This window comes from Genypterus blacodes, unplaced genomic scaffold, assembly GCF_046128005.1.
Source record: "Genypterus blacodes isolate CSIRO-AG114 ecotype Tasmania unplaced genomic scaffold, CSIRO-AGI_Gbla_v1 ptg000019l_1, whole genome shotgun sequence".
NCBI lineage: Eukaryota > Metazoa > Chordata > Actinopteri > Ophidiiformes > Ophidiidae > Genypterus > Genypterus blacodes.
The window spans coordinates 3,459,126-3,486,512 of NW_027466832.1; the positions used below are offsets into that span (position 1 = coordinate 3,459,126).

At 41.7% G+C, this 27,387-nt stretch overlaps 6 protein-coding genes across 9 annotated transcripts; 5 read left to right on the forward strand and 1 right to left on the reverse strand.

The window, feature by feature from the left end:
* Window positions 1–3,537: 3,537 nt before the first annotated feature.
* On the forward strand, window positions 3,538–7,249 carry cpt2 (carnitine palmitoyltransferase 2). 2 transcript variants are annotated; one of them, XM_076141522.1, is made up of 6 exons: window positions 3,538–3,849; window positions 4,028–4,220; window positions 4,561–4,641; window positions 4,738–4,844; window positions 4,936–6,240; window positions 6,513–7,249. In XM_076141522.1, the coding sequence occupies exons 2-6, from the start codon at window positions 4,045–4,047 to the stop codon at window positions 6,839–6,841; spliced, it is 1,998 nt and encodes a 665-aa protein (XP_075997637.1). In that variant the 5' UTR covers window positions 3,538–3,849; window positions 4,028–4,044; the 3' UTR covers window positions 6,842–7,249. The 2 variants fall into 2 exon arrangements, with proteins under 2 accessions (XP_075997637.1, XP_075997636.1); XM_076141521.1 differs by having other exon boundaries at window positions 3,538–4,220.
* An 18-nt stretch (window positions 7,250–7,267) lies between these two features.
* On the reverse strand, window positions 7,268–9,162 carry magoh (mago homolog, exon junction complex subunit). The gene is made up of 5 exons (XM_076141526.1): window positions 8,977–9,162; window positions 8,591–8,649; window positions 7,887–7,997; window positions 7,566–7,648; window positions 7,268–7,477 (listed from the first exon to the last, which is right to left on the reverse strand). Exons 1-5 carry the CDS (start codon window positions 9,065–9,067, stop codon window positions 7,378–7,380), a joined length of 444 nt encoding a protein of 147 aa, XP_075997641.1. The 5' UTR covers window positions 9,068–9,162; the 3' UTR covers window positions 7,268–7,377.
* Window positions 9,163–9,407: 245 nt separating this feature from the next.
* On the forward strand, window positions 9,408–11,753 carry aatf (apoptosis antagonizing transcription factor). Its single transcript, XM_076141643.1, has 2 exons — window positions 9,408–11,487; window positions 11,539–11,753. The coding sequence occupies exon 1, from the start codon at window positions 9,487–9,489 to the stop codon at window positions 11,155–11,157; it is 1,671 nt and encodes a 556-aa protein (XP_075997758.1). The 5' UTR covers window positions 9,408–9,486; the 3' UTR covers window positions 11,158–11,487; window positions 11,539–11,753.
* A 316-nt stretch (window positions 11,754–12,069) lies between these two features.
* On the forward strand, window positions 12,070–15,392 carry tmco1 (transmembrane and coiled-coil domains 1). Its single transcript, XM_076141661.1, has 7 exons — window positions 12,070–12,282; window positions 13,066–13,143; window positions 13,226–13,285; window positions 13,439–13,485; window positions 13,665–13,732; window positions 14,122–14,266; window positions 14,935–15,392. Exons 1-7 carry the CDS (start codon window positions 12,213–12,215, stop codon window positions 15,031–15,033), a joined length of 567 nt encoding a protein of 188 aa, XP_075997776.1. The 5' UTR covers window positions 12,070–12,212; the 3' UTR covers window positions 15,034–15,392.
* Window positions 15,393–16,168: 776 nt separating this feature from the next.
* Window positions 16,169–21,566, forward strand: aldh9a1a.1 (aldehyde dehydrogenase 9 family, member A1a, tandem duplicate 1). Of its 2 annotated transcripts, XM_076141524.1 has the most exons (12): window positions 16,169–16,276; window positions 16,509–16,667; window positions 17,257–17,402; window positions 17,657–17,786; window positions 18,230–18,364; window positions 18,486–18,682; window positions 18,915–19,055; window positions 19,153–19,341; window positions 19,567–19,654; window positions 19,756–19,897; window positions 20,160–20,272; window positions 20,364–21,566. In XM_076141524.1, exons 2-12 carry the CDS (start codon window positions 16,526–16,528, stop codon window positions 20,456–20,458), a joined length of 1,518 nt encoding a protein of 505 aa, XP_075997639.1. In that variant the 5' UTR covers window positions 16,169–16,276; window positions 16,509–16,525; the 3' UTR covers window positions 20,459–21,566. The 2 variants fall into 2 exon arrangements, with proteins under 2 accessions (XP_075997639.1, XP_075997640.1); XM_076141525.1 differs by lacking the exons at window positions 16,169–16,276; window positions 16,509–16,667 and adding an exon at window positions 16,716–16,807.
* Window positions 21,567–22,257: 691 nt separating this feature from the next.
* Window positions 22,258–26,079, forward strand: med8 (mediator complex subunit 8). 2 transcript variants are annotated; one of them, XM_076141658.1, is made up of 7 exons: window positions 22,258–22,316; window positions 22,558–22,673; window positions 23,589–23,733; window positions 23,884–24,024; window positions 24,149–24,236; window positions 24,313–24,537; window positions 25,708–26,079. In XM_076141658.1, the coding sequence occupies exons 1-7, from the start codon at window positions 22,311–22,313 to the stop codon at window positions 25,776–25,778; spliced, it is 792 nt and encodes a 263-aa protein (XP_075997773.1). In that variant the 5' UTR covers window positions 22,258–22,310; the 3' UTR covers window positions 25,779–26,079. The 2 variants fall into 2 exon arrangements, with proteins under 2 accessions (XP_075997773.1, XP_075997774.1); XM_076141659.1 differs by having other exon boundaries at window positions 24,313–24,495.
* Window positions 26,080–27,387: the final 1,308 nt, after the last annotated feature.

The window sequence follows — 27,387 nt, forward strand, 5'->3', positions numbered from 1 at the left end:
TCAGGCCAGTGTAACGGTCGAAATATTGAACATCCAGCCAGTCGATGTAAGGAATAGATGAGTGGATGCTACTGGATGCTGCTGCTATCTTAGCTGCTCTCTCCACCTAGTAGGACAGAAGAGCACGCAGATGAGAGGATTTATTTAGTTTAGTTAGGTTTCAGTTTTGTGGATTAACTTGAACCGTGTAGTGTGATCAGGTTCCCGTATTGCAGGTGTCTCGCTTGGTACAATGGCAAATATGCTGTCAATGAAGTGCAGAGTCTCTATGGGGAGAACTAGGAGTCTAATCAAATTAACAACCCCTGCATGTGTGATCGATAAACGAAATTACAGCGACAGAAATGGGTCGGAATATTTGCACCAAAGCGTTGTGCCATCGATGCATTACCAGAAGAGTTTGCCCAGGTAAGGAGATAAATGTCAAGTTGCTCGACATTGTTTTAATTTAAGCGATATTTTTCGAGTCTAGAGTTCAAAAATAGCTAATTTTATACCAAGAAATTCAGATTACACATGAAAAGAATAATGGATGTAGTTTAGTGATCTATTTAAAGAAGGTGACCCCAGCAAGATTGAAGAATATGAGGAATGAAGTTGAAAGTGCACAGTTAGTTTAAGACCGACGGCCGATAGGGGGCGGTAATAGACAGCATATAAGAAGGAATAGAAGCTAAGAGACCATACTGGACAGTTGTAAACAGATCTTTTTGCTCTCTAATCGAATCATCTTTTATAAATTGTTAGGCTACCTGTACCAAAACTGGAAGATACTATCAGAAGGTACTTGGCTGCTCAGAGGCCTCTTTTGGATGATGACCATTACAGGTAAGCACACAAGAAACAAGTTGATTGCCCGACTATTACAGATTAAATCAAATGACACTGACAATGTGACCAGTAATAATGTGTTGATGCCATCAGAACAACAGAGAAACTTGCCCAAGATTTCCAGAATGGTGTGGGGAAACAGCTGCACGAGGAACTGGTTGCTCAGGATAAAAACAACAAGCACACAAGCTATATTTCAGGTAAATGTATAAGGATGCTGCTTATCAGTGTGAAATCTTTACTTGAAAGAGGCACTAGAGAATCTGGTTGAGATTATGTGTTATCTTTTAGGACCGTGGTTTGACATGTACCTCTCGGCACGGGATTCTGTCGTTCTGAACTTCAACCCCTTCAAGTCCTTCGTTCCTGACCCAAAGACTGAGTACAATGACCAACTTGTGCGGGCAACAAACATGGTATGTTCTGCAGTGCGCTTCATGAAGACACTGCGAGCTGGTTTGCTGGAGCCAGATGTTTTCCACCTCAACCCAGCGAAGAGCAATACAGACACATTCAAGAAGTTCATACGCTGGGTGCCCTCTTCACTGTCTTGGTATGGAGCATACATGGTCAACGCTTGCCCCCTTGATATGTCTCAATATTTTCGCCTCTTCAACTCCACTCGCATCCCCAAACATGGGCGAGATGAGCTCTTTACCGATGATAAAGGCAGACATCTTCTGGTTATGAGGAAAGGCCACATGTATGTGTTTGATATTGTAGACAGGGATGGCAATATGGTCAGCCCGGCAGAGATCCAGTCCCACTTGAAGTACATTTTGTCTGACCCAGCATCAGCGCCTGCCTTTCCTCTCGGGGTCCTGACCAGCGAGAACAGGGATGTATGGGCCGGGCTCAGGGACAAGCTGATTGCTGCTGGAAATGGCGAGACCCTACAGGTTGTCGATAGTGCCATTTTCTGTCTCTGTCTTGATGATGAGGTCATGCGGGACCATATTCATACATCCCACAACATGCTGCATGGTGATGGTTACAACCGTTGGTATGACAAGTCCTTCAGCATCATTATGGCCAAAGATGGAGAGGCAGCCATTAATTTTGAACACTCTTGGGGTGACGGCGTAGCATTGCTCCGCTTTCAGAATGAAATCTTCAAAGACACCACAGAACAGCCACTGGTAAATCCCAGCTCTGCTGCTGCTGCTGTGGATTCGGCCTCTGCTGTGCGCCTGCTCCAATTCAACCTGGACAGTGAGCTTGAGAACGGCATCCAGAAAGCAAAGGAGAACTTTGATTCAGCAGTGTCCAAACTCACCATTGATGCCATGGAGTTCAAGAATGGCGGAAAGGAACAGTTGAAGAAGAGCAAGTTGAGTCCTGATGCGATTGCCCAGCTGGCTTTTCAAATGGGCTTTCTGCGGCAGTATGGACAAACAATAGCCACTTACGAATCGTGCAGCAATGCAGCGTTTAAGCGTGGCCGTATAGAGACCATCCGACCAGCCACCATACACACAAAACGCTGTGCGCATGCCTTTGTTAACCAGCCAGGGCAACACAGTGTGGAGCAGCTGCAAGCTATGCTCAAAGAATGCTCCAATTACCATGGTCAACTCATTAAGGAAGCAGCTATGGGTGTGTATACCTTCCTACATTTTTGAAATTCATATCTATACTACTTAATGAGTTTGCAATCAGTTTAAAAATGTTTGAAGTCCAGTCTCTATAGTGCAAACCCTTCTGTGAATATGTGAATGCTGATATGTCTGAGTGAGTTTGCACATGGGTTGAAGACGTGTGTTGTGGTGTAAATATTATGAATGATGGTTATGATTCAGGAATGTGAGCGTGCATCCAGATTCCAGTACTCTCACATTATTATTGTCACTTTTCATTCTCTCACCAGGCCAAGGTTTTGACCAGCATCTGTTCGCAATGCAGTACCTGGCAAACTCTAAGGGCCAGGCTTTGCACAACCTTTACACCGACGCAGCTTACTCTGACATCAACCACGATGTCCTCTCCACAAGTACCCTCACAAGTCCTTCTTTGAAGTTTGCTGGCTTTGGTCCGGTGGTGCCTGATGGTTTCGGTGTGAGTTACGGTGTTCACAAAGACAGAATTGGCTGCAATGTCTCCAGCTATCCAGCTCGCAATGTCCACGAGTTCCTGCAGTGTGTTCACAAGTCTTTAGAGGACATCTTCACTGTCCTGAAAGGAAAGCCTCTCAGCTAAGTAAATGAAGTTTGTACTATATAAGAGAACATTTTTACATCATTATATTATATTTGGGTGAGCAAAGATTTATTAAGGTTGTATAGGTTGTGTCAATATTTATTGTAGATTTATGTGGGGAGGTATGTGTTGATTAATCTCGTAAAATGGTTGACAGCCCATTGGTTTATAGACGCCCTTAAACAAGGCTGTCAGTGAAGGTGGGGACCAAATCTGTAAACATAATGCTAAAGAAAATAAATACTGCTTGCTGAAGCCTCACCCTTGACTATCGTTTCTCATCATTTCCTCCTTTGACCGCTCTGGCAGCTGACAACAGATATTAGGGAGGCAGTGGCAGTGGCTCAGTGGGTAGTGCTTCCGCTTGGGAACCGGAGGGTCGCCGAGGTGCCCCTGAGCAAGGCACCGAACCCTCAATTGCTCCCCCCTCTGCGAAGGGTGGTAATGTAATGTAAGTCGCTTTGGATAAAAGCGTCTGCCAAATGATCGTAATGTAATGTAATATTAACACCCACACTCTCATAAGTCAAGGCGTCGGTCAGGTTTATCCTTTCAAGCCAGTTTAACGGCGGTCCGAAATATCGAACATCAAGCCAGTCGATAGAACGATGAATAGATGAGTAGATAATGACGCGTTACACCGCGAAGTCATAATCACGTGACCGGTATTGCCGGTTTAACTTCCTGTTGTCATATACTTTTAAAACATTACTTATTTTTGCCTTGTCATTTTATTGTGTTATTGATAACAAAACTTGTGGACTACTTATCATCGTCTTAACGTCAGCTAAACGTATAGAAAGTCTTAGTCGTAGCTAACAGGTCAGTTAATGCAAACGTTTAGCTAATGCTACTGGATGCTATTGTTGCTATCTTAGCTGCTCTCTCCACCTAGTAGGACAGAAGAGCACGCAGATGAGAGGATTTATTTAGTTTAGTTAGGTTTCAGTTTTGTGGATTAACTTGAACCGTGTAGTGTGATCAGGTTCCCGTATTGCAGGTGTCTCGCTTGGTACAATGGCAAATATGCTGTCAATGAAGTGCAGAGTCTCTATGGGGAGAACTAGGAGTCTAATCACATTAACAACCCCTGCATGTGTGATCGATAAACGAAATTACAGCGACAGAAATGGGTCGGAATATTTGCACCAAAGCGTTGTGCCATCGATGCATTACCAGAAGAGTTTGCCCAGGTAAGGAGATGAATGTCAAGTTGCTCGACATTGTTTTAATTCAAGCGATATTTTTCGAGTCTAGAGTTCAAAAATAGCTAATTTTATACCAAGAAATTCAGATTACACATGAAAAGACTAATGGATGTAGCTAAGTGATCTATTTAAAGAAGGTGACCCCAGCAAGATTGAAGAATATATGAGAATGTAGGTGAAAGTGCACAGTTAGTTTAAGACCGACGGCCGATAGGGGGCGGTAATGGACAGCATATAAGAAGGAATAGAAGCTAAGAGACCATACTGGACAGTTGTAAACAGATCTTTTTGCTCTCTAATCGAATCATCTTTTATAAATTGTAAGGCTACCTGTACCAAAACTGGAAGATACTATCAGAAGGTACTTGGCTGCTCAGAAGCCTCTTTTGGATGATGACCATTACAGGTAAGCACACAAGAAACGAGTTGATTGCCCGACTATTACAGATTAAATCAAATGACACTGTAAATGTGACCAGTAATAATGTGTTGATGCCATCAGAACAACAGAGAAACTTGCCCAAGATTTCCAGAATGGTGTGGGGAAACAGCTGCACGAGGAACTGGTTGCTCAGGATAAAAACAACAAGCACACAAGCTATATTTCAGGTAAATGTATAAGGATGCTGCTTATCGATGTGAAATCTTTACTTGAAAGAGGCACTAGAGAATCTGGTTGAGATTATGTGTTATCTTTTAGGACCGTGGTTTGACATGTACCTCTCGGCACGGGATTCTGTCGTTCTGAACTTCAACCCCTTCATGTCCTTCGTTCCTGACCCAAAGACTGAGTACAATGACCAACTTGTGCGGGCAACAAACATGATATGTTCTGCAGTGCGCTTCATGAAGACACTGCGAGCTGGTTTGCTGGAGCCAGAGGTTTTCCACCTCAACCCAGCGAAGAGCAATACAGACACATTCAAGAAGTTCATACGCTGGGTGCCCTCTTCACTGTCTTGGTATGGAGCATACATGGTCAACGCTTACCCCCTTGATATGTCTCAATATTTTCGCCTCTTCAACTCCACTCGCATCCCCAAACATGGGCGAGATGAGCTCTTTACCGATGATAAAGGCAGACATCTTCTGGTTATGAGGAAAGGCCACATGTATGTGTTTGATATTGTAGACAGGGATGGCAATATGGTCAGCCCGGCAGAGATCCAGTCCCACTTGAAGTACATTTTGTCTGACCCAGCATCAGCGCCTGCCTTTCCTCTCGGGGTCCTGACCAGCGAGAACAGGGATGTATGGGCCGGGCTCAGGGACAAGCTGATTGCTGCTGGAAATGGCGAGACCCTACAGGTTGTCGATAGTGCCATTTTCTGTCTCTGTCTTGATGATGAGGTCATGCGGGACCATATTCATACATCCCACAACATGCTGCATGGTGATGGGTACAACCGTTGGTATGACAAGTCCTTCAGCATCATTATGGCCAAAGATGGAGAGGCAGCCATTAATTTTGAACACTCTTGGGGTGACGGCGTAGCGGTGCTCCGCTTTCAGAATGAAATCTTCAAAGACACCACAGAACAGCCACTGGTAAATCCCAGCTCTGCTGCTGCTGCTGTGGATTCGGCCTCTGCTGTGCGCCTGCTCCAATTCAACCTGGACAGTGAGCTCGAGAACGGTATCCAGAAAGCAAAGGAGAACTTTGATTCAGCAGTGTCCAAACTCACCATTGATGCCATGGAGTTCAAGAATGGCGGAAAGGAACAGTTGAAGAAGAGCAAGTTGAGTCCTGATGCGATTGCCCAGCTGGCTTTTCAAATGGGCTTTCTGCGGCAGTATGGACAAACTATAGCCACTTACGAATCGTGCAGCACTGCAGCGTTCAAGCATGGCCGTACAGAGACCATCCGACCGGCCACCATACACACAAAACGCTGTGCGCATGCCTTTGTTAACCAGCCAGGGCAACACAGTGTGGAGCAGCTGCAAGCTATGCTCAAAGAATGCTCCAATTACCATGGACAGCTCACTAAGGAAGCAGCTATGGGTGTGTATACCTTCCTACATTTATGAAATTCATATCTGTACTACTTAAAGAGTTTGCAATCAGTTTAAAAATGTTTGAAGTCCTGTCTCTAGTCAGTGGAAACCCTTCTGTGACGATATGAATGATAGGTCTGAGTGAGTTTGCACATGGGTTGAAGACGTGTGTTGTAGTGTAAATATTATGAATGATGGTTGTTTCAGGAATGTGAGTCAGCATGCATCCAGATTCCAGTACTCTCACATTATTATTGTCACTTTTCATTCTCTCACCAGGCCAAGGTTTTGACCGGCATCTGTTCACAATGCGGTACCTGGCAAACTCTAAGGGCCAGGCTTTGCACAACCTTTACACCGATGCAGCTTACTCTGCCATCAACCACAATGTCCTCTCCACAAGTACCCTCACAAGTCCTGCTGTGAACCTTGGTGGCTTCGCTCCGGTGGTGCCTGATGGTTTCGGTGTTGGTTACGGTGTTCATGATGACAGAATTGGCTGCAATGTCTCCAGCTATCCGGCTCGCAATGTCCACGAGTTCCTGCAGTGTGTTCACAAGTCTTTAGAGGACATCTTCACTGTCCTGAAAGGAAAGCCTCTCAGCTAAGAAAATGAAGTTTGTACTATATAAGAGAACATTTTTACATCAGAGTGGCGACTTTGTTTTTCAGTTTAATCCTTTTTAGACAAAGATGCATAAGTAATATATATGTCCACATCCACTGTGTCTTTATCTCAAAGCTGTGCTCATTCAGATTCAGTCTTGACTACTTTAATCATGGCATTGTGTCGGGTATGATTTAGTTTAGGGATCAAACAAGCGATTTTGTGCTCAAAGGAGTTTGTGCTTCTCAATTTTACAAATGTACTTGCCGCAGAATGAACAGTTGCTGTGCCTTATCTAAAGGAAGTACATTTCACACTCAGTGAATTGTAATGTAAAACCCTATATTTAAGTTGACAGCAATATTGTGTGTCCTGGAACATACTTTGAATAAACATGACTTAATAAGTTGCCTCGTCTGTGTTTGGATTTTTCGAGATCCTTTATTTAAAATAAGAAAGTTTCACCAAAAGCAAATGTACAAAGGCATAACAACAAAACAATGAGCTAAAGCACTTCTGATGAGCAGAAACCACACATTAGATAGGCTTGATCTTGAAGTGGAGACCAATGAGACTGAAGACGAGACACTTCAGATCTTGGACCAAGTAGTAGAATACTCGAAGACCTTCAGGATCCCTACAAAAAAATTAAATAATTAAAAATGAAAATGATGCCTGTTACCTGCAAAATCACTACTGTGGCAACGTTTGGATGCAGTACTCACTTTGACTGGTTGACATCAATCAAAGAACCAATTTTGGAAGTTGTGAATGAAATGTGTTCATCTCCAATGACGATCTCAAGCTCCTATGAGTTAAGAGTGAAGCAAAAACAGACAAGTCAGTGTGAGGATTCAGACCAAGACTTATTGGGTAAATGAACCTTTGACTGATTGGGCAGGGCAGATCAGTTAAGCATGAGGCGGCAAATGCAAGTAAAAAAAAAACAGAAATTGTAATGGCCACAAAATAACAAGTCATACAGGACATGTAAACAAAGAAGGGGCTAAATGTTATGTATTCCTTAACAGAGCCATGGGACACACCTGTCTGCCAACTCTGTCTGGGGGCGGCCACAGTGCATCATCCTCCTTGGTGATCTCACTGTCATCGATTATTCTCTTCAGCTCCTCCATCACACTCTTGTGGACATAAGCCTGGTTTGGGTCAAACACAGAACAAGTTATGGTTTAGTTGTACATGGTTTCACAAATCTAAAAGACAATATCTGAGGAGTCTGTGTACTCCACATGTTAATACAAATTTAACTAGATATTGTTAAATGACAAAGGTTTTAAAGATGTTTGACTAGGTTCAAACTTCACTGTATGCACTACATGTTGTGTTTGAGTGTTGAATTACATAGCAATCTCAAGACAGACAACAAAAACAATATTGGAAGTAGAAACATAGGACTTTTTGTGCTTGGATGAGAGATTGAACAGTATAATGTTTAAAATAATTATCCACAGGCTGCCAGCAACTCGGACCTAAAAACGCTTTAGGTAAACACAACACGTGGTGCTCGTTTAACAAATTTCCGTTAAGTATTAAATCACAGCTATTTCAACCCCATAACTGATTATATACAGATATCGCCTATCTCTAGCCTCGTCTTTGAATGCAGCACTATGTTGTCTGAGTAAATACCTTTTCTTCATATTTATAACTTAAAAAAAACAAACAGGACCAATTTGGTGAGGTATATATACAATATACGAGTCTAAAAGAAAACATGCTTGAAATTTACCTCTTTTCGAATCATCACGTCATTCTTGTAGTTGCTGTTGTTTGCATACCTCAGTTTACCTGTAAGCAAATATCGCGAGATAGAGATATTCTTTGATGAGTTACAGAAACACAGATACGGGTACAACAATTAGCAGTGGACAAACTTTGTAGTCCGCATGGCACAGAATTCAGCTCAACTCTATTAAAGTCTTTATTATAAACACTCAATTTAAATTTTAATTCATATACGTTCCATAAATCTTACTCACGAGGCACACTTATTGTAAGAATTATGAACAGACTAGAAAAGCAAATGCCCGCTGCGGCCTAGCGACAAAGAGCAAACCGTTGGCGGATACAGCCACGCTAACCCTGCAAACCCGTGCTAATCCAAACTGAACTCACCGTCGGGTCTGAACTCAAATTCCAGAAATTCGTGACCAAACTTTCCTTTGTGCCCCACATAATATCGCAAATAAAAGTCACTCGTGGACATTTTCGCCCGCCAACCAGTTTTCTGTTGTATGGAGTAACGCGGAACTAGAGGAAAACGCAGTCGAGAGCCGAACTTGTACGCATGCGCAGAGGAGCTACTTCTTTGGTATTTGTGCCCTTTACAGTGCCTGCCAAGAAAGCCGCAACTGCTACATCGGCCAAATTATTATTTTTTTTAACGCATGAGCGGTTAATTCTGAGTGTTATGTTTCGTTATCTGCACTAGGTTTGGGTCTGTCGAGCATAAATATATTTGTGAATAGCATTACATATTATGTTCTTGAGATAGAAAATGCAGGCCAAAAATGTTGGGCAGAGCTCGTCGCACTGTATTTGACGTCATCAACATCCACACTGGTTGAGTGGTTGAGCCGCGTTTAGCACAGCACACGTGTGGTCATTGAGACGCGTGTGTAAGATATGGCAGGCTCATTCTCACAACAGCTTGAGGAATTGTTGAATCCTTTGCCTAAATTCGCGGATCCCGAGGATGACAACGATGATACGACGAAAGCTAAGGTCGTAGACACATTTGATGAAGACGATGATGACGAAGATGGCGTCGGTCTCAGTGCCCTACGAAAGCACAATGCATCGCTGCTATCAGAGACAGATAGACGGTACACGGGAAAGACAGTCTCTCGAAAGCAGCTGCTGATGGATATAGAGGGCGGCGATGATGATGATGAGGAGGAGGAGGAGGAGAACGAGGACAGCTTAGGAGATCAAGAGGAGGATGATGGTGATGAAGATGGCGTTGATTTAGAAGACGACAATGAAGAATTGAAATCAAATCATAGCGTCCTAAGCAGCGATGGTCCTGACACAAAACCACAGGTGTCTAAATCTGACATCACATTTCCTCAGGATGTGGACTTTGAAAAATTGGTGGAGGGTATAGATAACCTGGGAGAGGAGGAGGATGATGATGACGATGATGACAGCAAGGATGAGAGTGATGAGTCTGAAGAAGAAGAAGAAGGCTCTGAAGATGATGAGATGGAAGATGCCAATGATGGTGAGGAGCCTGTCAGGACGTTCTCTCAAGACAAAGTAGATGAGGAGGTGGAGAAAGGGAAGGCTGTTAAAAACCAGCTTGCTCTGTGGGACCAGCTACTTGAGGGGAGAATCAAAATCCAGAAAGCTCTTGTTAGTGCCAACCAGCTGCCACAACCAGCAACTTTGCCAGAGTTCAAGAGTAGGGGTGGAGCTGAGCTTGCAGGAGCACTGAAGAATAGTCATAAAGCTTTAAAGGCTCTTCAACGGTCCCTCTTGGAACTTCAGGACCAGATGCTGTACCAAAACCCAGACACAAGACCCATTGGCCTGGGGAAGACGTGGGGGGCAGGAGGCGAGACTGAAGCCGACGAGGTAAACAGTGACGAGAATGAGACGATGGAGGATGAGGAAAGGCCTTCAAAGGAAGATGGGCCACTAAAGCGAAAACTGGACATGGCAGAGTACCCAGACTTCATGGCCAAGCGCTTCACTGCTTTCCTGCCCTACTGCAACACTAAACTGCAGATGTGGCACGATAAAACTAAACTAATCATGGGCAAGAGCAGCAAGGACTTTGTAGCATTTGACCGGAACATATTGACCCAGGTGGAGCAGGTGCTGATGGACAAGCCCAGGCTGGTGCGACGCACTCAGACCAGAAGATCCGAATACAAAGTTTTAGGGAAGAAAGAGTCCTCTGTTCTGACCCCTGAGGCCGCTCCCACAGAGGGCGAGGAGGCAGAGCAACAACTGAAAGCAAACACACATCTGAAAGATCTGGATGAGGACATCTTTGATGATGATGACTTTTATCACCAGCTGCTGAGAGAGCTGATCGAACGCAGGACGAGTGCAGCAGACCCCAACGATCAGGTGGCTATGGGCAGACAGTGGCTGGCCATCCAGAAATTGCGCAGCAAGATTAAGAAGAAGGTTGACACCAAAGCCAGCAAGGGACGCAAAGTCCGATTTCATATCCACAGTAAACTGCAGAATTTTATGGCTCCTGTAGATAATAGCACAATGAGCGACGAGGCGAGGAGTGAGCTCTACTGTGGACTCTTTGGTAAAAACTCTGCAGTTATGGAGTGAAACTGTCCTTACAATTTGCCATGAGTGTTTCTACCAGAATGCATATTTTGATAACTCTGCTCAGTGGATCTTTGGATTTTCATTCTGTCACATAGATTTACTTCAAATTTTATGACTTTTCATATGTTAGTGAAGTGTCCCTATCACCTGTTCAGTTCAGGTACTTTTGACAGTCAATATGCAAAAAAGGAATGCAATTTATTGTTTTTTACTGACCACAAGTTATACACGACATGCATAAATGAATATTAAATGTTAAGACTGCTTCCAAATTCCATACTGGAAACTTAAAAGAGGAACCAATAACTTTTTACAAAGCAAATTTGACATGTTTCCTGAGACGTTTAAGGTAAAGAGTAATAAAGATGCACATGTGATGAGTGTGTGGTGCTACATTTAAAACGCAGCACATTTGGTTCTCAGAAATGAGAAATAATAGAGCATTTGACCTATGTAAACTAAAAACAATTCATAAATGCTTGTGTATTTAGTTGGAAACACTGTTTAAGCCTTTGTCTTTAATGTAACTGTTTACATTTATTGATATTCTTTGGATTCAGTCATTCAAACAGTATAAATTGTATTTTCATCACTAATTTATCAGTGTGTTGGTTCTTGGCTGTGGGTTTCATGTTTGTATATTTTCAGCTATTCAAAGTAATGGGGTCCAGCAGATGGAAAATAATCTCTAATATACACGTGAGATTTTTAATACTGATTATAAGTAGTAGTTTATTAGTATTGCCGTTAGTAACAGTAGTAGTATTTCTGTCGACTCAGTGGGTGGCAGTAATGCTTAATGTTAACTAATAACCGCTGAATAATAATCCTTAGTTGTCGTTGTAGTTTTGTCTGGTCCGCTTGGTGGCGGTAATGCTTTCTAACGATGATTACCACTCGCAAAATTACAAGCGAAGAAGGAAGTTGGTCGCCTGGCTTCCATTTGGCTTATTCAGCCTTATTCCAGCCAGTGTAATGTGCTCAGGGTGTCTCTTCGAATATTATCATCGCTTTGCTCGATCTGCAGCCGGATTAACAGGACAGTAAACGCCACCATGAGTACCATGTTTGCTGATACTATTCTGATCGTGTTCATCTCTGTTTGCACAGCGCTGTTAGCTGAAGGTGAGTGAGCCTCATAAAGGCACGTTGACAAACGGAATGTCCGACATCGAAAGCTGTATAATGTGTGTTTTTATTACATTCTGAATAATATATCGGTGAAACGATGATCCAGGCACCACGTTCGATCCGTTGGTAACGTTTTTAAAGATGAACTAGCTAGATTCGAGAGTAAAGTAGCACTCTACAAATGCGTGAAGTGTGAGCAGTAAATACTAATTCCAGTTACATTTTCACAGAAAAACTATCAGATAAACGTGCTTGTTGTTGGCGTAACTTTGCTAAAATATTAATTTAACAACCTTGATATTTTGTATTTTAATTGTCTTTCATGGCGGATATTCATACTTTTTGGTTTACAATGAAAATTCTTTCTACCGTTCACAAAATTGTGTTGGAGGCCATCCAGGCCAAAGACCCTAACTTGGATCTGGGATCTTATCTTATCTGTGTGTCTGCACGCATGTGTTGTTATGGAGTTTCAACCAGCAACATTTCTCCAACCGCCTCACAGGAAGTGTAACCGACGAACCTATTGCACAGTTTTTGACAAACGTAATATGTACTGTGCTAAATATAATTAAATCTTAGTTACTATCACCAGAGTTGTGCAATTTTTATGTTGTGCTTGTAAAGTATTACAGTAACATAACAGGCTTTCCCTTAAATTGCCTCAATCTGTATGGGCAACAGCTGGTGGACTTTTAACTCGGTTCCAGTGTGTTTGTGGTGCTCCGGTACAACAATGCTCACAGAAACTACAGACATCTTCTCCATCCTCCTCAGGTATCACATGGGTTTTAGTATATCGGACTGAAAAGTACAAGAGGCTAAAGGCAGAGGTCGAAAAACAAAGCAAAAAGCGTAAGTAATACATATTTACACTAAATACTGTTTTAGATTTATTTTTTACTGCTATCATCAATACATTGTCTCTTGTTAACAGTTGAGAAGAAAAAAGAAACCATCACAGAATCTGCAGGACGCCAACAGAAGAAGAAAATTGGTAAGACAGGAACCACAGGATTCTTTCTGACACTGGAGATTGTTGTTATTTTAAATGACGAGCTAGAAATTGGAATTTATTTTTATTACATAGTCGAGCATCCCATTAACATTTCATTGAAGTAATCAATCAATACTTTTGAATATATTGCAGAAAGACAAGAAGAGAAACTGAAGAACAACAACAGAGACCTGTCCATGGTGAGAGAAAGTCATTCTCCAAAGTGGAGTAGAAGCATTTTTTAACGTATTGTTAGTGCGCTGCAATTTAATTTCACTTGTTGCCATGGTGAACTATGCCAGCGCTCCACTCATGATGACTCTATGAACACACTTAATCAATCAAATGCTATTTTCATTCATTTCGTCTTTGTTTCTAGGTTCGCATGAAGTCCATGTTTGCCATAGGATTCTGCTTCACAGCTTTGATGGGCATGTTCAACTCCATGTAAGTTGGCCATAGTTCACAAGGGGTTAAATCAGTCTTTCCTGTTTGATCACATTTCTATACACTGTGGCGAAGGGTGGAGCTTCATGACCACAAAGTTTCCTGATTTTAATAAACCATTACTAAAGTCAAAATGGCCACTGCTGACTGAACAGTATAATCTCATTTTCTTTGCTTTAGATAGAATCGAATAGAATGTGATACTAATACATTCTTTAAGTACAGTTTGATTCTGCAAAGGAAAAGCTTAATGTTCGTATACAAGTACAGTCCATTGACCAGTGGTTTCTAAATCTTGAGAAGTGGACTTCATGTTGCCTTCATAGCCATATCCTTCAGTCTGTGCATTCAAGTTCACAATTCTGTTTCTTGTTTTTCTTTTTATCCAGTTTTGATGGAAGAGTTGTGGCCAGACTGCCCTTCGTTCCACTGTCCTACATCCAGGGACTGTCTCATCGCAACCTGCTGGGCGAGGATTATACTGACTGCTCCTTCATCTTCCTCTACATTCTCTGCACTATGTCCATCAGACAGGTAATGCTTATTTGTGGTATAACTTTATCTTCAGATGAGATTCAGTGTCAAGGAAAAGCTTGTGAACCATTTGGTATCGCTTGGATTTCACCTAAGTCAACACAACAAACGCAATCTACCTTAACTAATGACACACAGTCTCTTTTGTTTGTCAGTTCTGTATTATGTTTTATCTATCGACACCTTCTAAAACAATCAATCAATCAAGGTCACCTTACAACACAGAAAAGAAGAAATTAAATAGATTAGGAAGAAAAATAAATCACCAGGGATTGAAAACACAATACAATACAACACAATACAAACACCATCAAGGGGGCGACACCCGCCAGGCATCAGAGCAGTTAGACTAGTTTAAACAGATGGGATTTAAAATGGGTTTTGATTGAAGCGATGCAGTCAATGGATTTGTGGTGAAGTGTGAGTTCCAGAGCCTGGTAATGAGTTGCGAGGGTGGAATAGTCAGGAGATGAGCTGAGGAGGATCACAGTATTGGCACTTGATGGGCGATCAGACCACATTTGTTGAGACATTTATGCAGAAATGCAGTAGTCACTGTACATTATAATGATAATTGTAGTAAAATGTGTGTTTACACAAGCTCTACATATTAGTTTCACAGTTTCTTATGCTTTCTCTCTGAGTTTTGGGCTTTCTTGTTTCTGCAGAACATTCAGAAGATGCTGGGTCTGGCACCATCCAGAGCTGCTACTAAGCAGGCAGGAGGCTTCCTGGGACCTCCTCCCCAAGCAGCCAAATTTTCCTAGTTCTGGCAGGCGGTTTCCTGAACGGAGGTGGTGTGAGGTGGCTCCTTCATCAGAGCACAGACACAAATGCTGGTGCTATGCAATCTGTTGCAGCTACTGTTTGACTCCTGTCTGATTGCTCATACTTGTGTTGCTTATTTAACTTTAGAAAATTAGGAAAAGAAAATTTGATCTTAATTATATTGATTATCAAAGGATGCAAATATGTCTATCTTGTATTTGGCAGATATCATACATTTTGAAATGTTTTATTATTGATTGACACATGTAATCATGTGGTTGATTGATCAGTATTATGTATGTCACTGTTTGTATTCCTAATTTACTATAGATTAATAAATTTTTATGTTAACATCTTACATCATTTTTGTTGATTTTAAAGCAACATTGTGTGCAGAGAGTTTTACAGTTTGACTTAAGAATGATCACACAATATTCACATTCTGTGCCGCTGAAATATTTTATACTGAAATGTGGTTGCACACAATTGCAGTAAAGGGTTCATGTGTATGCTTGATGTCTTCCTTTTCAAGGCTCTGCTCTCATCCATGGTCACTTAATGAAATTAGTGTTATAGCTGGTGCTGCATATACAGTAATAATGGCACAAACCTCAGGGGTGCCTCCTGTATTAGCAACATGCTGGGACCAGTCCTCAAGAGTTCCTGGTGTCATTGCAGTTTCAGGCCAGTATCGTTGGTCATCTTCAAGGTTTGTTTCTGTTAAGCTGTCAGTCAGGCATCCCTTCCCAATGTAGCAGGTGTCTCTCAATGGCATTACACCTAGTAGTTTAGCCTGTATTGTTAATACTATAAGGTACAGGCTTATGCAATTGATTATGTGGAATCCTAATCAGAAGTTTGCAGTGAGTGTTGGATGATAAGCCATATTTTTCTTGTGGGGCTTTAAATCCCCTCATCTGCAACTATCCAAATAGCTTCAACATTCTATAATGAAACTGCCGGATCACTGTGGCACCATGTTGACCTGCACTGACCCACAGTCCACACAGAGCACGATTGCTCTATAAATATGACGCAGCAAATTTGGTCACTTTTGAACACTTTGGCAGCGGGACACTGTCCTGTTAACCGATAACGCGTGAGTCCAGTTTGTATGATGGAGACCGTACGTGACTCGTCCAGGAGAGGAGGGTGTCTTGTCTGTGGAATGGGGCGTGTGTTCTGATGTTGCTATATTAGGCGGCGGCTACTGGGTTCACCCTCTCTGCAAGACCGTCGACGGTAAGGCCCCAAAATGTGTCGTTTTAGAGTCTGTTTTGATGTGCATTACAGTTTATTAGCGCTAGTTTGGGTGTTTCAGCTTAAAATGCACGAAATAAACCACGTACGTGTGTGTGTGTGTGTGTGTGTGTGTGCGTGCGATGCCACAGCGTTCGGCCATAAATCGCTGCCGTTATAAGTTTAAGTGTAGATAACTTAACGTGTCATTGATATCGTGAACTGTGATTTTCAGCTCCTCTCCGTGTGAAAATGTCTCAGTCTCTGCTTGACACAATGCCCGGAGCCTCCACCGGAACCGTGGTGGTCACGGATCATCTGAATTTCTGGGGTGGGAAACGAGTCAAGCCCCGGGACGACAAAAACGCCGAGCCCGTGTTTGAACCTGCGACTGGTAAATGCAATAAAGAATCATTCAGGGTTTAACGTTGCATTAATAATGATGAATACGAACATTTGGAGGAAAGAGTGAGTGCCGTCCGGGGGTCAGAGGCGCCCCACTGCTACCGTTAAGTTGACACGAGGAAAATAAATGTGAATTCAGACATGAAAGACGCCGCTGCAATTTATTAAACTAATGCAAAACCAAACTGAAATGTATCATAATGTCACGAATACATGTAGTGAACACTGAAACTCTGTCATAGTCTTCCTCTGTGTCCAAGAACAGCTACGTCATCTACAATCAGTGAGTGCTAGCTTTAAAAAAAAAAGTAAAGCTTTATTTGTCTAGCCTTTTATGGAGAATGACTACACTGCCATTTTAATCTTTTAGTTTGCATCTGCCCACTTATTATTATTATTACTTTGGTTTATCTTTGCTTCTATTTTGAATGTTTAAAATGTGTCCTGTCTTTCCACTGTTTTTTGTAAAGCGCCAAGTAGTAGTAGTAGTAGTAGTAGTATTATCTCATATTACCACTGCTACTATTACTAGTTTTGTTGTTGGTAGTAATCTAATCTAATCTGTAAACCGTCTGCAGGCCGAGTGTTGTGTCAAATGATCCCCTGTGGAGCTGAGGAGGTGGATGAGGCCATTCAGAGCGCTCATGCCGCATACCTGAAATGGAGCAAGTTGGCTGGCATGGAGAGAGCTCGGGTGATGCTGGAGGCCGCTCGCATTATCAGGGTGAGAAGCTCCACTGTTGCCTCATAACACAGCCGCTGTAAAATTGCATGTCTGTGTCGCAATCAGGAGGCGTAGGATTAACTTAACCTCCCACAGCAATGACCTACATTTGTACAAACAAGCCGTATCTTGTGTGTGAAGACTTCAACCTGATATTCTGGCAAGAACTATACAACCTTTAAACTACCGTACACACATGGAATATGTTAAGATAGTGAAGATCTCTAACTCTTTTGTGATACATTTCTAAATAGGAGCGAAGGGACAACATTGCAAAACTGGAGGTGATCAACAATGGCAAGTCTATTACTGAAGCACAGGTGGACATTGATATTGCCTGGCAGTGCATTGAGTACTATGCTGGCATGGCTGCTACACTTTCAGGTGGGTGCATTAACACTCTTGTGTCTGCCAAACGTGATATTTTCCAATTGTTATTCTTCCTGGTTAGAATTCATTTCAATCAACATTTGTGACAACATTTGTGACAACCATTGACGGTTTATTCACATGTGATCAATCAAAATATTGGTGCACAAACACACAGGGGAGAACAAAATATATTTAATGGTATCTAAAAGAAGTAAATACATCTGAAAATCTAAAGAAAAATCAAAAAATATATGTAAAAGCAGCAGAAAGAGAGCAACAGTGAAGTATTTTGCAGAGTTTAGTGCCATTACAGCTCCCAGATAGTAACAGTTTTTTTTTCCTTGCTTTGATGGCAGCAGGTCAAATAGTAGTGATGTCACAGATGGCGCGGGTCTTTAGGAATCAGGGTTGCTAAAGGTTCATTGGTACATGGATTGTTCTTTTTTTGCCCACAGGCCAGCATGTCCAGCTTCCTGGTGGTGCATTTGCTTACACCAGAAGGGAGCCTCTGGGTGTGTGTGTGGGTATTGGTGCCTGGAACTACCCCTTCCAAATAGCATCATGGAAGGCTGCTCCAGCTCTGGCATGTGGTAAGTGTCTTATAGCGGTATGTTGGATCCTTTGAACAGTGCCTGTGTGTTGTTTTCCCGTTTTGATGCGCACCTGTCAACAAAATTGTAATGTGTAGTGTTGCACCCTTGTTGTCATTAGGTAATGCCATGGTGTTTAAGCCGTCCCCAATGACTCCTGTGACTGTTGTCTTACTGGCTGAGATCTTTAAAGAGGCGGGTGCACCGGACGGGCTCTTCAATGTGGTACAGGGCGGAGCAGAAACTGGCACCTTGCTCTGCCACCACCCCATGGTAGCCAAGGTCTCCTTCACTGGCAGCGTTCCAACAGGCAAAAAGGTATTCAGATAGAACAAACATCTATTTTCAGCATAATAATGTTAAGCGTCAATACAGAAACCATCAGCATGTACACCTGAAATGGAATCAGATGACTGCAACTATTGTCTGCTGCGTGATTTTTTTTAACTTGAAAGAGCCCTTTGATTAAGGAAGAGAAGTCGTCAATGGCTCCGCTCTGAGCTTAGGCGTTGTTATAGTATAACATCTAACGTGTCCTCCTCTTTCTTAGGTCATGGAGATGTCAGCAAAGGGAGTGAAGCCTGTAACTTTGGAGCTTGGAGGAAAATCTCCCCTCATTATATTTGAGGATTGTGAGCTGGAGAATGCAGTGAAGGGAGCACTCATGGCAAACTTCTTGACTCAGGGACAGGTGAGATCCGATTCAAGTTTTTTGCCTCGTGTCATTCATGTACAATTATGCCTTCTTCTTGAATGAATCCTGGTTGGGATTTCTGTTCATTCTACAGGTTTGCTGCAATGGGACCCGAGTATTTGTGCAAAGGAAGATCATGCCCAAGTTTCTGGAAGAGGTGGTGAAGAGGGTGAAGGCCATCCCTATTGGCGATCCTTTGCTGGAGGGAACTCGTATGGGAGCGCTGATCAGCAAGCCACAATTTGAGAAAGTGCTGGGATTTGTTGATGAGGCCAAGAGTCAGGTCACTTGATAATCTTGAAATTATTAGATTAGATAAACCTTTTTTTTTAACCTTGTTTTCAAATCATTTAACATTTATCTGGGAATGAAATCAGCTACACCTTATTACTTCTCCTTAAACTTAAAGCAGCGATGTCAAGTTCAGATGTTTCCTTCTGTCCTTATCTTAGGTCATCCTCATTTATTTTCTTTTACCTGGTTATTTGATGGATATCTGTTTTCTCAGGGAGCTAAAGTGCTTTGTGGAGGGGTGCCTTTCACCCCCAGTGATCCCAAACTGAAAGGGGGATACTTTATGTCACCCTGCGTACTCGGTATGTCTTCTGTAATATGTCCCAGTATGCTTCATTCATTGCTGAACTACTTGTGACGGTATTTTGTGTCCTTGACATGTTGTGATTTCTTCCAAATGCAGATGACTGCAGAGATGACATGACGTGTGTGAAGGAGGAGATCTTTGGGCCGGTTATGTCTGTTCTGCCTTTTGACACGGAGGAGGAAGTTCTCAAGAGAGCCAATGATACTACCTTTGGCTTAGCCTCTGGAGTCTTTACAAGGTTGGCACAAAAAACAGTGCACACTTGTTTGAAATAAAACAATGGCGTGATGCAGCCAACAGCTCTGACCTTTGGTATTTGATGATAAAGAGGCGTTTTACAACTGATTGCTGGGTCAGCTGGAATATATGACTCAAAAGGAAGTGTTTATTCTTGGATGACCAGTACTTTTAGAAGCGTCAAATTGTGTATAGACATGTTCCATTTTTCCTAATGCTGCTGATTTCATATGCCTTGCTCATCTTCTCTCCTTCCCCTGTAGGGATATTTCCCGAGCTCACCGTGTGGCTGAGAACCTTGAGGCAGGAACTGTCTTCATAAACAACTACAACATTAGCCCTGTGGAAGTTCCATTTGGAGGATACAAAATGTCAGGTAGGTACATCTGTGTTCAGTTGTGTGTGCAGTTGATAGTGTTGCATGTTTTTTTTTTGCAATGATGACGTGATCTCATCTACTTTCCCAGGCTTTGGAAGAGAGAATGGCCAAGTGACAATCGAGTATTACTCCCAGCTGAAGACTGTGGTTGTGGAGATGGGTGACGTAGAAAGCCTCTTCTAAACTCCCCAACCCACCACGGCTGCACCGTTCCAACTGTGAATGAGACTCTCAAATCTTCCTTTCGAATCAATAGGCCTTTGAACACTCGCAAAACTTCACGCTAAACACTTTTGAAAAGCCTCTAAGAGCTCCTGTACTTTTAGATATTAGTTCAGTTAGGTAAGGACTCTGAAGAATGTTTTATATAAACACACTAAGGGGGAGGGGGGGCAAAGACAGACAACGCTCTCTTTCTGGCTGTAGTTTCACCGTTCATTTTAGTAATGTGTCTGGCCTCTTGCAGCCACTACATCTTGGCATCTTTGTTGCATAGAATCAATACCTGTGTTTCTGTTGTGTGGCGTTTTCCCATTCCTGTAGGGGTTCATCATGCAGTTGCTGTGCATTAAGAAGAGGACTTTGTTTTCTGATGCAGATTCTACAGGAATGTAGAAACCTCCAACAACAGATACAGAAGTGTATTAATCTCATGCAACAAAGATCCCAAAAAGTAGTGTCACAGATGATTGAATAGCCACTGTAGTAAAACGTCAGAATTGTTATTGGTTTTCCAGTCCACTTTTGCCTACTTGTTCATTAACATTGTTTTTGTTAATGATATTGTTTATATTCCTTAATCTCTATTCATTATTAAATGAATGGCCAAATATCTGTCAAGAGCGCTGCCTTTCTTTTTTTCCACCTCAGTTTTCATTCAGTGCATTATAAGGAAAAATAGTACCCAAAGAATCTAGATTTGTACATGGTATTACCGTCTTTATTGCATTACGCAGTACTGTTTGGGAATCTACAAGATAGTTTCGCGTTCACTGTGCCTATTCTCTATTGTGGCACTGTTTTTTAATACTTCTGCAAGGGACCATTCAGAGAAATATTGTCCAATCGCCCAGATTTTTACCACTAAGAACTCCAGAGGGGGACCATCATGTTTACAATTCATGACTACAATTCTTTCAACACCGCAGAAAAAGAGTTGCATTTCTGTGAGAGAGTGGTACATGTTCTGTTCTGCTGAGTAGATTTCTAAGATGCCACTGCTTAATACCGCCCACCTTTTGCAACTAAATAAATTGCGATTGTGATTTTAAAAATATTTTGTGTAAAAGTATTTTGTTCATGGTTACTTATTGTCTCTGAATTATATTAATGGAAAGACCTGGGACACACATGCTTTACTTTCTTCACTTTTATAATGAATGCTAAATGCAGAATGAGTCTGTTAACCCTTGCACATATGCTTAGTTCTGCTACAGCTACACCATGTACTGGTTCCAAGTATCTGCAATCCAGAAATGAATGAGTAATTAAGTAGCTTTAACTCAAAATGATTTCATCTTTGAAAGATGATGAATGATAATCATTGAGCATTATTACAATAATTTATACCTAAACAGGAATTAATGTAATACCTTCTCTGATTAAAATAGTTGAAAAGATAAAATAAGCTGTAAGACACACTGACACATAGAACAAGGAAACCAAAACTAATTGCAGAACAGATGAGTCACAGTGAGTGTGTTGCCAGGATATGAAATGCAGAAAAGTTGTAGGATTAAAAAATACATAATGCTACAAAATCAAACATGTTGGAGATTATTATTACACATAGAGAGCTGAGGAAAAAAGAGATAAGCAAAACAATAATGAGAACGAGGATATGTGATACACATGTGAATGAGGTGAAAATGACATCAATACTGTTAAATCGGAGTAGGTACAATTCATGTTGTATGATATTATTATTAATAGTTGATATAGTTCCGGGGGCTTTTCAAAAGAATATGCTTTTATTTTGAAAGGGGTGAACTGGAAGTGGATCTGTCTCCCAGAAGTTCAAACCCTGTTTTCAACAATGCAGGTAATTGTGTCATTTTATCCCAAATGCTTTCCTGCTTCTTTTTAGTTAAACACATCTTTGTAATACAATTCGTGGGAAATATATGTTTGATTTATGTAGTCGATAGATTGAAACCGCCTACTGTTGAAAATGGTCAATATTTAGCTTTAGCTTGCTAAGTAAGGGTAGCTACACACATTGTGTGACGCACCGTCGTCAGTAGTGTTTGTTTGATTATTGGACTGATGTTTGTCCCACTCAGCAACGAGAGGAAAAGCAGTTAGAGGCGTCGGTGGACTCCCTCGTCTCTCGGGTAGCTCATGTCAAAAACGCTCTGCACAGTTTCATCTACAAGTTGGAAAATGAGTACCTAACATGGTAAGGATAAGCATCTACAATTGACTAAACTAAGCATGACACCCAGAACAACACTGTTTAAGTGTTTGTGTCAGAAAGCAATGGTGCAGTAAAGCTTCAAAACAACAGGTCGATCTGCTGTTTATTAGAGATTCGTTAACTGTTTTAACCATCTCAGAATTCATATACATACACACATAATGGGAATATACTGTATATTTCTCATATAAGCTTTGTAACCATTCCAAATATTTCAAATATTTGTTTTTGGCATCCATCCATGTTTATTCCATTTGTAATAGAACATCATTTTGATTTAGATTTTTTAATGTTACATGTTTTCAATAATAAAAGAAGGGAAAATGCCCTGGACAAAATTATTGATACCCATTAGAAGTGATGATAAATTACTGGATTGCAGTGATATTTCAAGCAACTCTGTCTTTTTTAAATGAGCAAAAGCGCTGCCTTGCTGTTTGGTATCATTGTCACCACACTGAACACACACATTTTTTGCTAGGTGCTTTGAATGTTTTATGATTTTGAAATTGTTGTCAGTGGTAGTGGGGAATTTGAAGTTTGAATTTCTCCCTTTCAGCTCTCTTACATTAAGAAATAGATTTTGTTGGGACATGTGTACTCAGAGTTTATACATGTACAAATATCCATCACCTAATTAATAATACAAAAAATCAGTAGTTTGTTATATTTTAAAAGTAATCGATTGTGACGATCCTATTTTCTTACAAGTAATTCCAAACTCTTGAGGTAATCGTGCATTCAAGAAGGCTAGCCTCAGAGGTTTCCATAGTAACCTAATCAATTGTGCAGCCCTTTCTCGTTCTAGTTAGTTTAATCATGTAAATAGCTTAATATAAGATGCTCTTTCAAAACTTTTTTTCCCCTATAACTGTGACGGGTCTCTGTGTCCCGTAGGCCGTCTGTCCTGGACAACTTTGCACTTTTGTCTGGTCAGCTGAACACCATCAATAAGCTACTTAAGAATGAGAAGACCCCGTCCTTTCGTAACCAGGTTATAATTCCATTGCTTCTCTCTCCGGACCGAGATGAGGATTTAGCAGTGAGTAACACACACACAAACACACACACACACACACACACACACACACACACACACACACACACACACACACACACACACACACACACACTCTTTATGTGACCTCTCTGACCTGCCAGTCCACTGCATCTGCCTGTTGTTTCTGTCCAGAAACTCACAGAGCAGCGTGTGCCCGTATTCAGCCATGAGATTGTTCCGGACTACCTGCGCACTAAACCTGACCCGGAGGTGGAAGAGCAGGAGAAACAACTGAGTGCTGAGTCTGCACGTATTGGCCCTGAAGTTGCACAGGTCAGTAACTTATGACTCTTATTAGTCAGCGAATGAGAGAGCCGTCCTACTCGCATGATGAAATATTTGTCATTTCCCTTGTATGGCTTTCCACTGTTGACCTCAAGTCCACATTTCCCAACAGAAACAGATTCAGACATTGAATAAGCTGTGTTCTAATTTGCTGGAAAAGCTGAATAATCCTCGTGATGACAGAGATGGAGAAAGTGCAGGTACGCTCGCTGTCCACCTCATTTCATTGGTCATTTAATGTACGATAACCCTAAATGAGAATATCTTTCCTTTTAGCGATGCGACAGAACAAGCAGTCGTTTAACCCCGCTGACACCATCGCACTGGTAGGAGCGGTTGCCTTTGGAAAGGGGCTTTCCAAGTGTAGACCTCCAGGGACGGTGGCCCCGGGACCCATGATGAGTGGAGGTCCAACCTTACAGCAGGTCACCATTGGAGGTGGTTCAGGACAGCAAACAGGTATGGGAGGACCTGTGGCTCCACAGCAGCAAGGACAGCCAGGTAGGGGATACTAGTGTATGAATGCCAGGGGTATGAGTATGGCTAACTTATTATTATATTATCATATCTAAATTATTCTATATACTGTCTACAGTGCTAACAGTAAACTGTTAATGCACCGCTTATGTCATTGACTTAAGCCGATAGAATAGGAAGCTCAATTTCGATCCTCTGTCCTTCTGCAAGCCTATAAAAAATGAAATTAAGACCCGAACAACCTCACACCTGATAGCTGGCACAACACTGATCTATAAGTGAAAAAGGAAACGTCTATCTATATTTGTCCTCATGCACTGCCTCTAAGCACCTTTATCTTGTCTGAGTAGGACTTAGCTTCACTTACTCCTGTTCTCTCCTGGTCCTTGCTTGTCTTGAATAAACATATATACACAAGTCACTTTGGATAAAAGCAATGAGTTAATGTAATTAGCGTGATACACTGTTCAAAAAATGAAGGGAACAATTAATCACCACAGTACAGTGTTGGTTAAACTTCAGGGATATCATTCTGTTTATTAAGGAAGCGCTTGTGAATCAGTGACAACAGGTGCAGAAGGAGAGGCACAAGCAAGACAACACCCAAAAAAGGAGGAATGCAGGGTTTAGAATGTGGTGACCACAGACAGTTGCTCTCTCCTTATCCTTCCCGACTGATTGTTCTCTAGTTTTGTGTTCCGCTAGTGTCCTTGCATGAGCCGTTACCTGCAGCCCAATCAGGTTGCACAGGTAGTCCAGCTCCTCCAGGTTGACACATCCACACGTGCGGTCGCAAGAAGGTTTGCTTTGTCTCAAAAGCATGGAGGAGATATCAGGAGATCGGCGGTTAGACAAGGAGAGCTTGCCAGGACTCTAGAAGGGTGCATTTCATCCTGGTACCTAATACCAGTCGGCCATCTTGGTTGGTCAAAAACATTCACACCAGCAGCCTGCTAGAGGTCATGTTGTAGGGCTCTGGCAGTGCTCCTCCTGCTCCTCCAAGCACAAAGGAGCAGATACTGGTCCTACTCCTGGGTTGAGGGCCATCTAGGGCCCTGTCCAGCTCTCCTTGTGTAACGGCTGGTGTCTTGGTATCTTCTCCATGCTTCTGAGACAAAAAGTTACATAATGGGGTTTTCAACACATTTGAATGGTTTACACTTACTCCAATCCTGTGGCTTTCTTTTCTCTCAGGAAAAATGCCAAGCAACATCAAGACAAACATCAAGTCTGCCTCTGGTTCACTGCATCCTTACAACCGCTGAGCTCCCTCCTGTAACGTCTTCAACATGCAGTCATCACAGATTGTACACGTCATCATTCTGTGCTATCTTGTTTTTGATTGAATAGAATCTCTTTCTCTAAAGAGAACGGGTCGTTCTCTGTAACATTGTTGTTTGTAAACTAATCTCAATCATTGTTATTTTGATATATGTGACATCTGAATATGCTGTATTTTCATTTACACTATATTTTTTAGCCACTAGATGGCAGTACATCATCATTTATTGGATTATCAACATAGTCTCTTCACTTTTTGAAAATAAAATAGATATTTAAAAGGTTTGCTCGAAAGTGTATTGAAATCATTGCTGTCAACTCCTGTGATTCAAGTAAATTAATAATTCTGGAACATGATACAATAATGTTAGCTGCTTCTTTGTGGACTCGGCACTGCTGCACCATAATACCCATGGTTAAAACTCTATTAAAAAAAGTTAAAGAAGACATGCAATACGACAATAACTAACCTAACTGCATAAACACAACATTGACGACAAAAAGACGGCATATTGTGTAACCCTGTGGATTCTATGAACATTTATTGCCAGGTGTTAAGCAGCTTCATAGCCACAGTTATGAAGGCATTTGTACAATTAATTCCAAACTCTATATTCAACTTATTTCATTTATCAGTCCAGTAAATTGTGTGGCTATGGTCGGTCCAGTATAACATGTCCATTGTAGTGGCAATCTGTTTTAAAATACACTTGTGATGTGGTAGGTTTAATTCAGTGCATCGTGAAGCAACAGACAAGGCCACATCTGTTCAAGACAGATGAATCACATAGTGCTTAGACTAAATGAATAGTACATGCTTGAGATGTGATGAATATTCAGTCAGGTTACAGTGACACGATGCTGTGCTGACACCCGTAGAGATTGATTGGTGACCGGTCAGTATTAAATGGTCACAAAGCAATTACAGCAAAGTCAGGTGTCTTCTATCACAGGAGAAACGTGACTTTTGCCTAACAATAGCATGACAATCCCATCCTTTTGAGCATTCTGATGCTCACAATAACTTTAAAGAAAAATCTCATGGAATTATCAAAAATGGTGTCCAACCTAAAACATCAAACAAGAAGAATTCCATCAATCAATCAAAAATAGAAACTCAACAGTGTTAATTGGAAGCATCTTAAGTTTCTGAGATATATTACAATGATGCAACCATCAGTCCTGATTATGTGACAACTCCTCCTAAGCTGACAAGTATCAAGTCCAGTCCAACGCTGTTAGGGGGGGTAATAGAAAAGAGCATAATGTACGTGTTTCATCTCTACAGCATCGTTTTGACTCGAACCAGTCAGACGTCTGTAAATGACACCGAGCGTCACTCTGCACATCACTTACAGTAGTTGGAGGCACGCTACTGATGGAGGAGGGCGCTGTTCTTTCCTCTTACTTTGGATGCTCTTTGCAGTGGCTGGCGTGGATCCAGGTGGCTTTCCCTTTAACTTTAACTGCTGTTTCTGTGGTCAGCAGTATTTACTTACATACTATGACCCCTTGTATCACCTCTGCTTCCAATAACATCCTCTGACTAACAAACAGTTGTACAGCCGCACTCATCTCCACTCTGACCAGCTG

Excerpts from the sequence above, each read along its gene's own strand:
- cpt2 (XM_076141521.1), top strand. The coding sequence starts at position 4,045 with ATGGCAAATATGCTGTCAATGAAGTGCAGAGTCTCTATGGGGAGAACT. Across the intron at positions 4,642-4,737 it reads TTGGATGATGACCATTACAG|AACAACAGAGAAACTTGCCC; the intron begins GTAAGCACACAA and ends TGATGCCATCAG. Across the intron at positions 6,241-6,512 it reads CACTAAGGAAGCAGCTATGG|GCCAAGGTTTTGACCGGCAT; the intron begins GTGTGTATACCT and ends TTCTCTCACCAG.
- aldh9a1a.1 (XM_076141524.1), top strand. The coding sequence starts at position 16,526 with ATGTCTCAGTCTCTGCTTGACACAATGCCCGGAGCCTCCACCGGAACC. Across the intron at positions 19,655-19,755 it reads TATGTCACCCTGCGTACTCG|ATGACTGCAGAGATGACATG; the intron begins GTATGTCTTCTG and ends TTCCAAATGCAG. Across the intron at positions 19,898-20,159 it reads GCCTCTGGAGTCTTTACAAG|GGATATTTCCCGAGCTCACC; the intron begins GTTGGCACAAAA and ends CTTCCCCTGTAG.
- med8 (XM_076141658.1), top strand. Across the intron at positions 22,674-23,588 it reads GAAAATGAGTACCTAACATG|GCCGTCTGTCCTGGACAACT; the intron begins GTAAGGATAAGC and ends TGTGTCCCGTAG. Across the intron at positions 24,237-24,312 it reads CAGAGATGGAGAAAGTGCAG|CGATGCGACAGAACAAGCAG; the intron begins GTACGCTCGCTG and ends CTTTCCTTTTAG.
- tmco1 (XM_076141661.1), top strand. The coding sequence starts at position 12,213 with ATGAGTACCATGTTTGCTGATACTATTCTGATCGTGTTCATCTCTGTT. Across the intron at positions 12,283-13,065 it reads CACAGCGCTGTTAGCTGAAG|GTATCACATGGGTTTTAGTA; the intron begins GTGAGTGAGCCT and ends CATCCTCCTCAG. Across the intron at positions 13,144-13,225 it reads CGAAAAACAAAGCAAAAAGC|TTGAGAAGAAAAAAGAAACC; the intron begins GTAAGTAATACA and ends TCTTGTTAACAG.
- aatf (XM_076141643.1), top strand. The coding sequence starts at position 9,487 with ATGGCAGGCTCATTCTCACAACAGCTTGAGGAATTGTTGAATCCTTTG.
- magoh (XM_076141526.1), bottom strand. The coding sequence starts at position 9,067 with ATGTCCACGAGTGACTTTTATTTGCGATATTATGTGGGGCACAAAGGA. Across the intron at positions 7,649-7,886 it reads CAGACAGAGTTGGCAGACAG|GAGCTTGAGATCGTCATTGG; the intron begins GTGTGTCCCATG and ends CTTAACTCATAG. Across the intron at positions 7,478-7,565 it reads ATTGATGTCAACCAGTCAAA|GGATCCTGAAGGTCTTCGAG; the intron begins GTGAGTACTGCA and ends ATTTTTTTGTAG.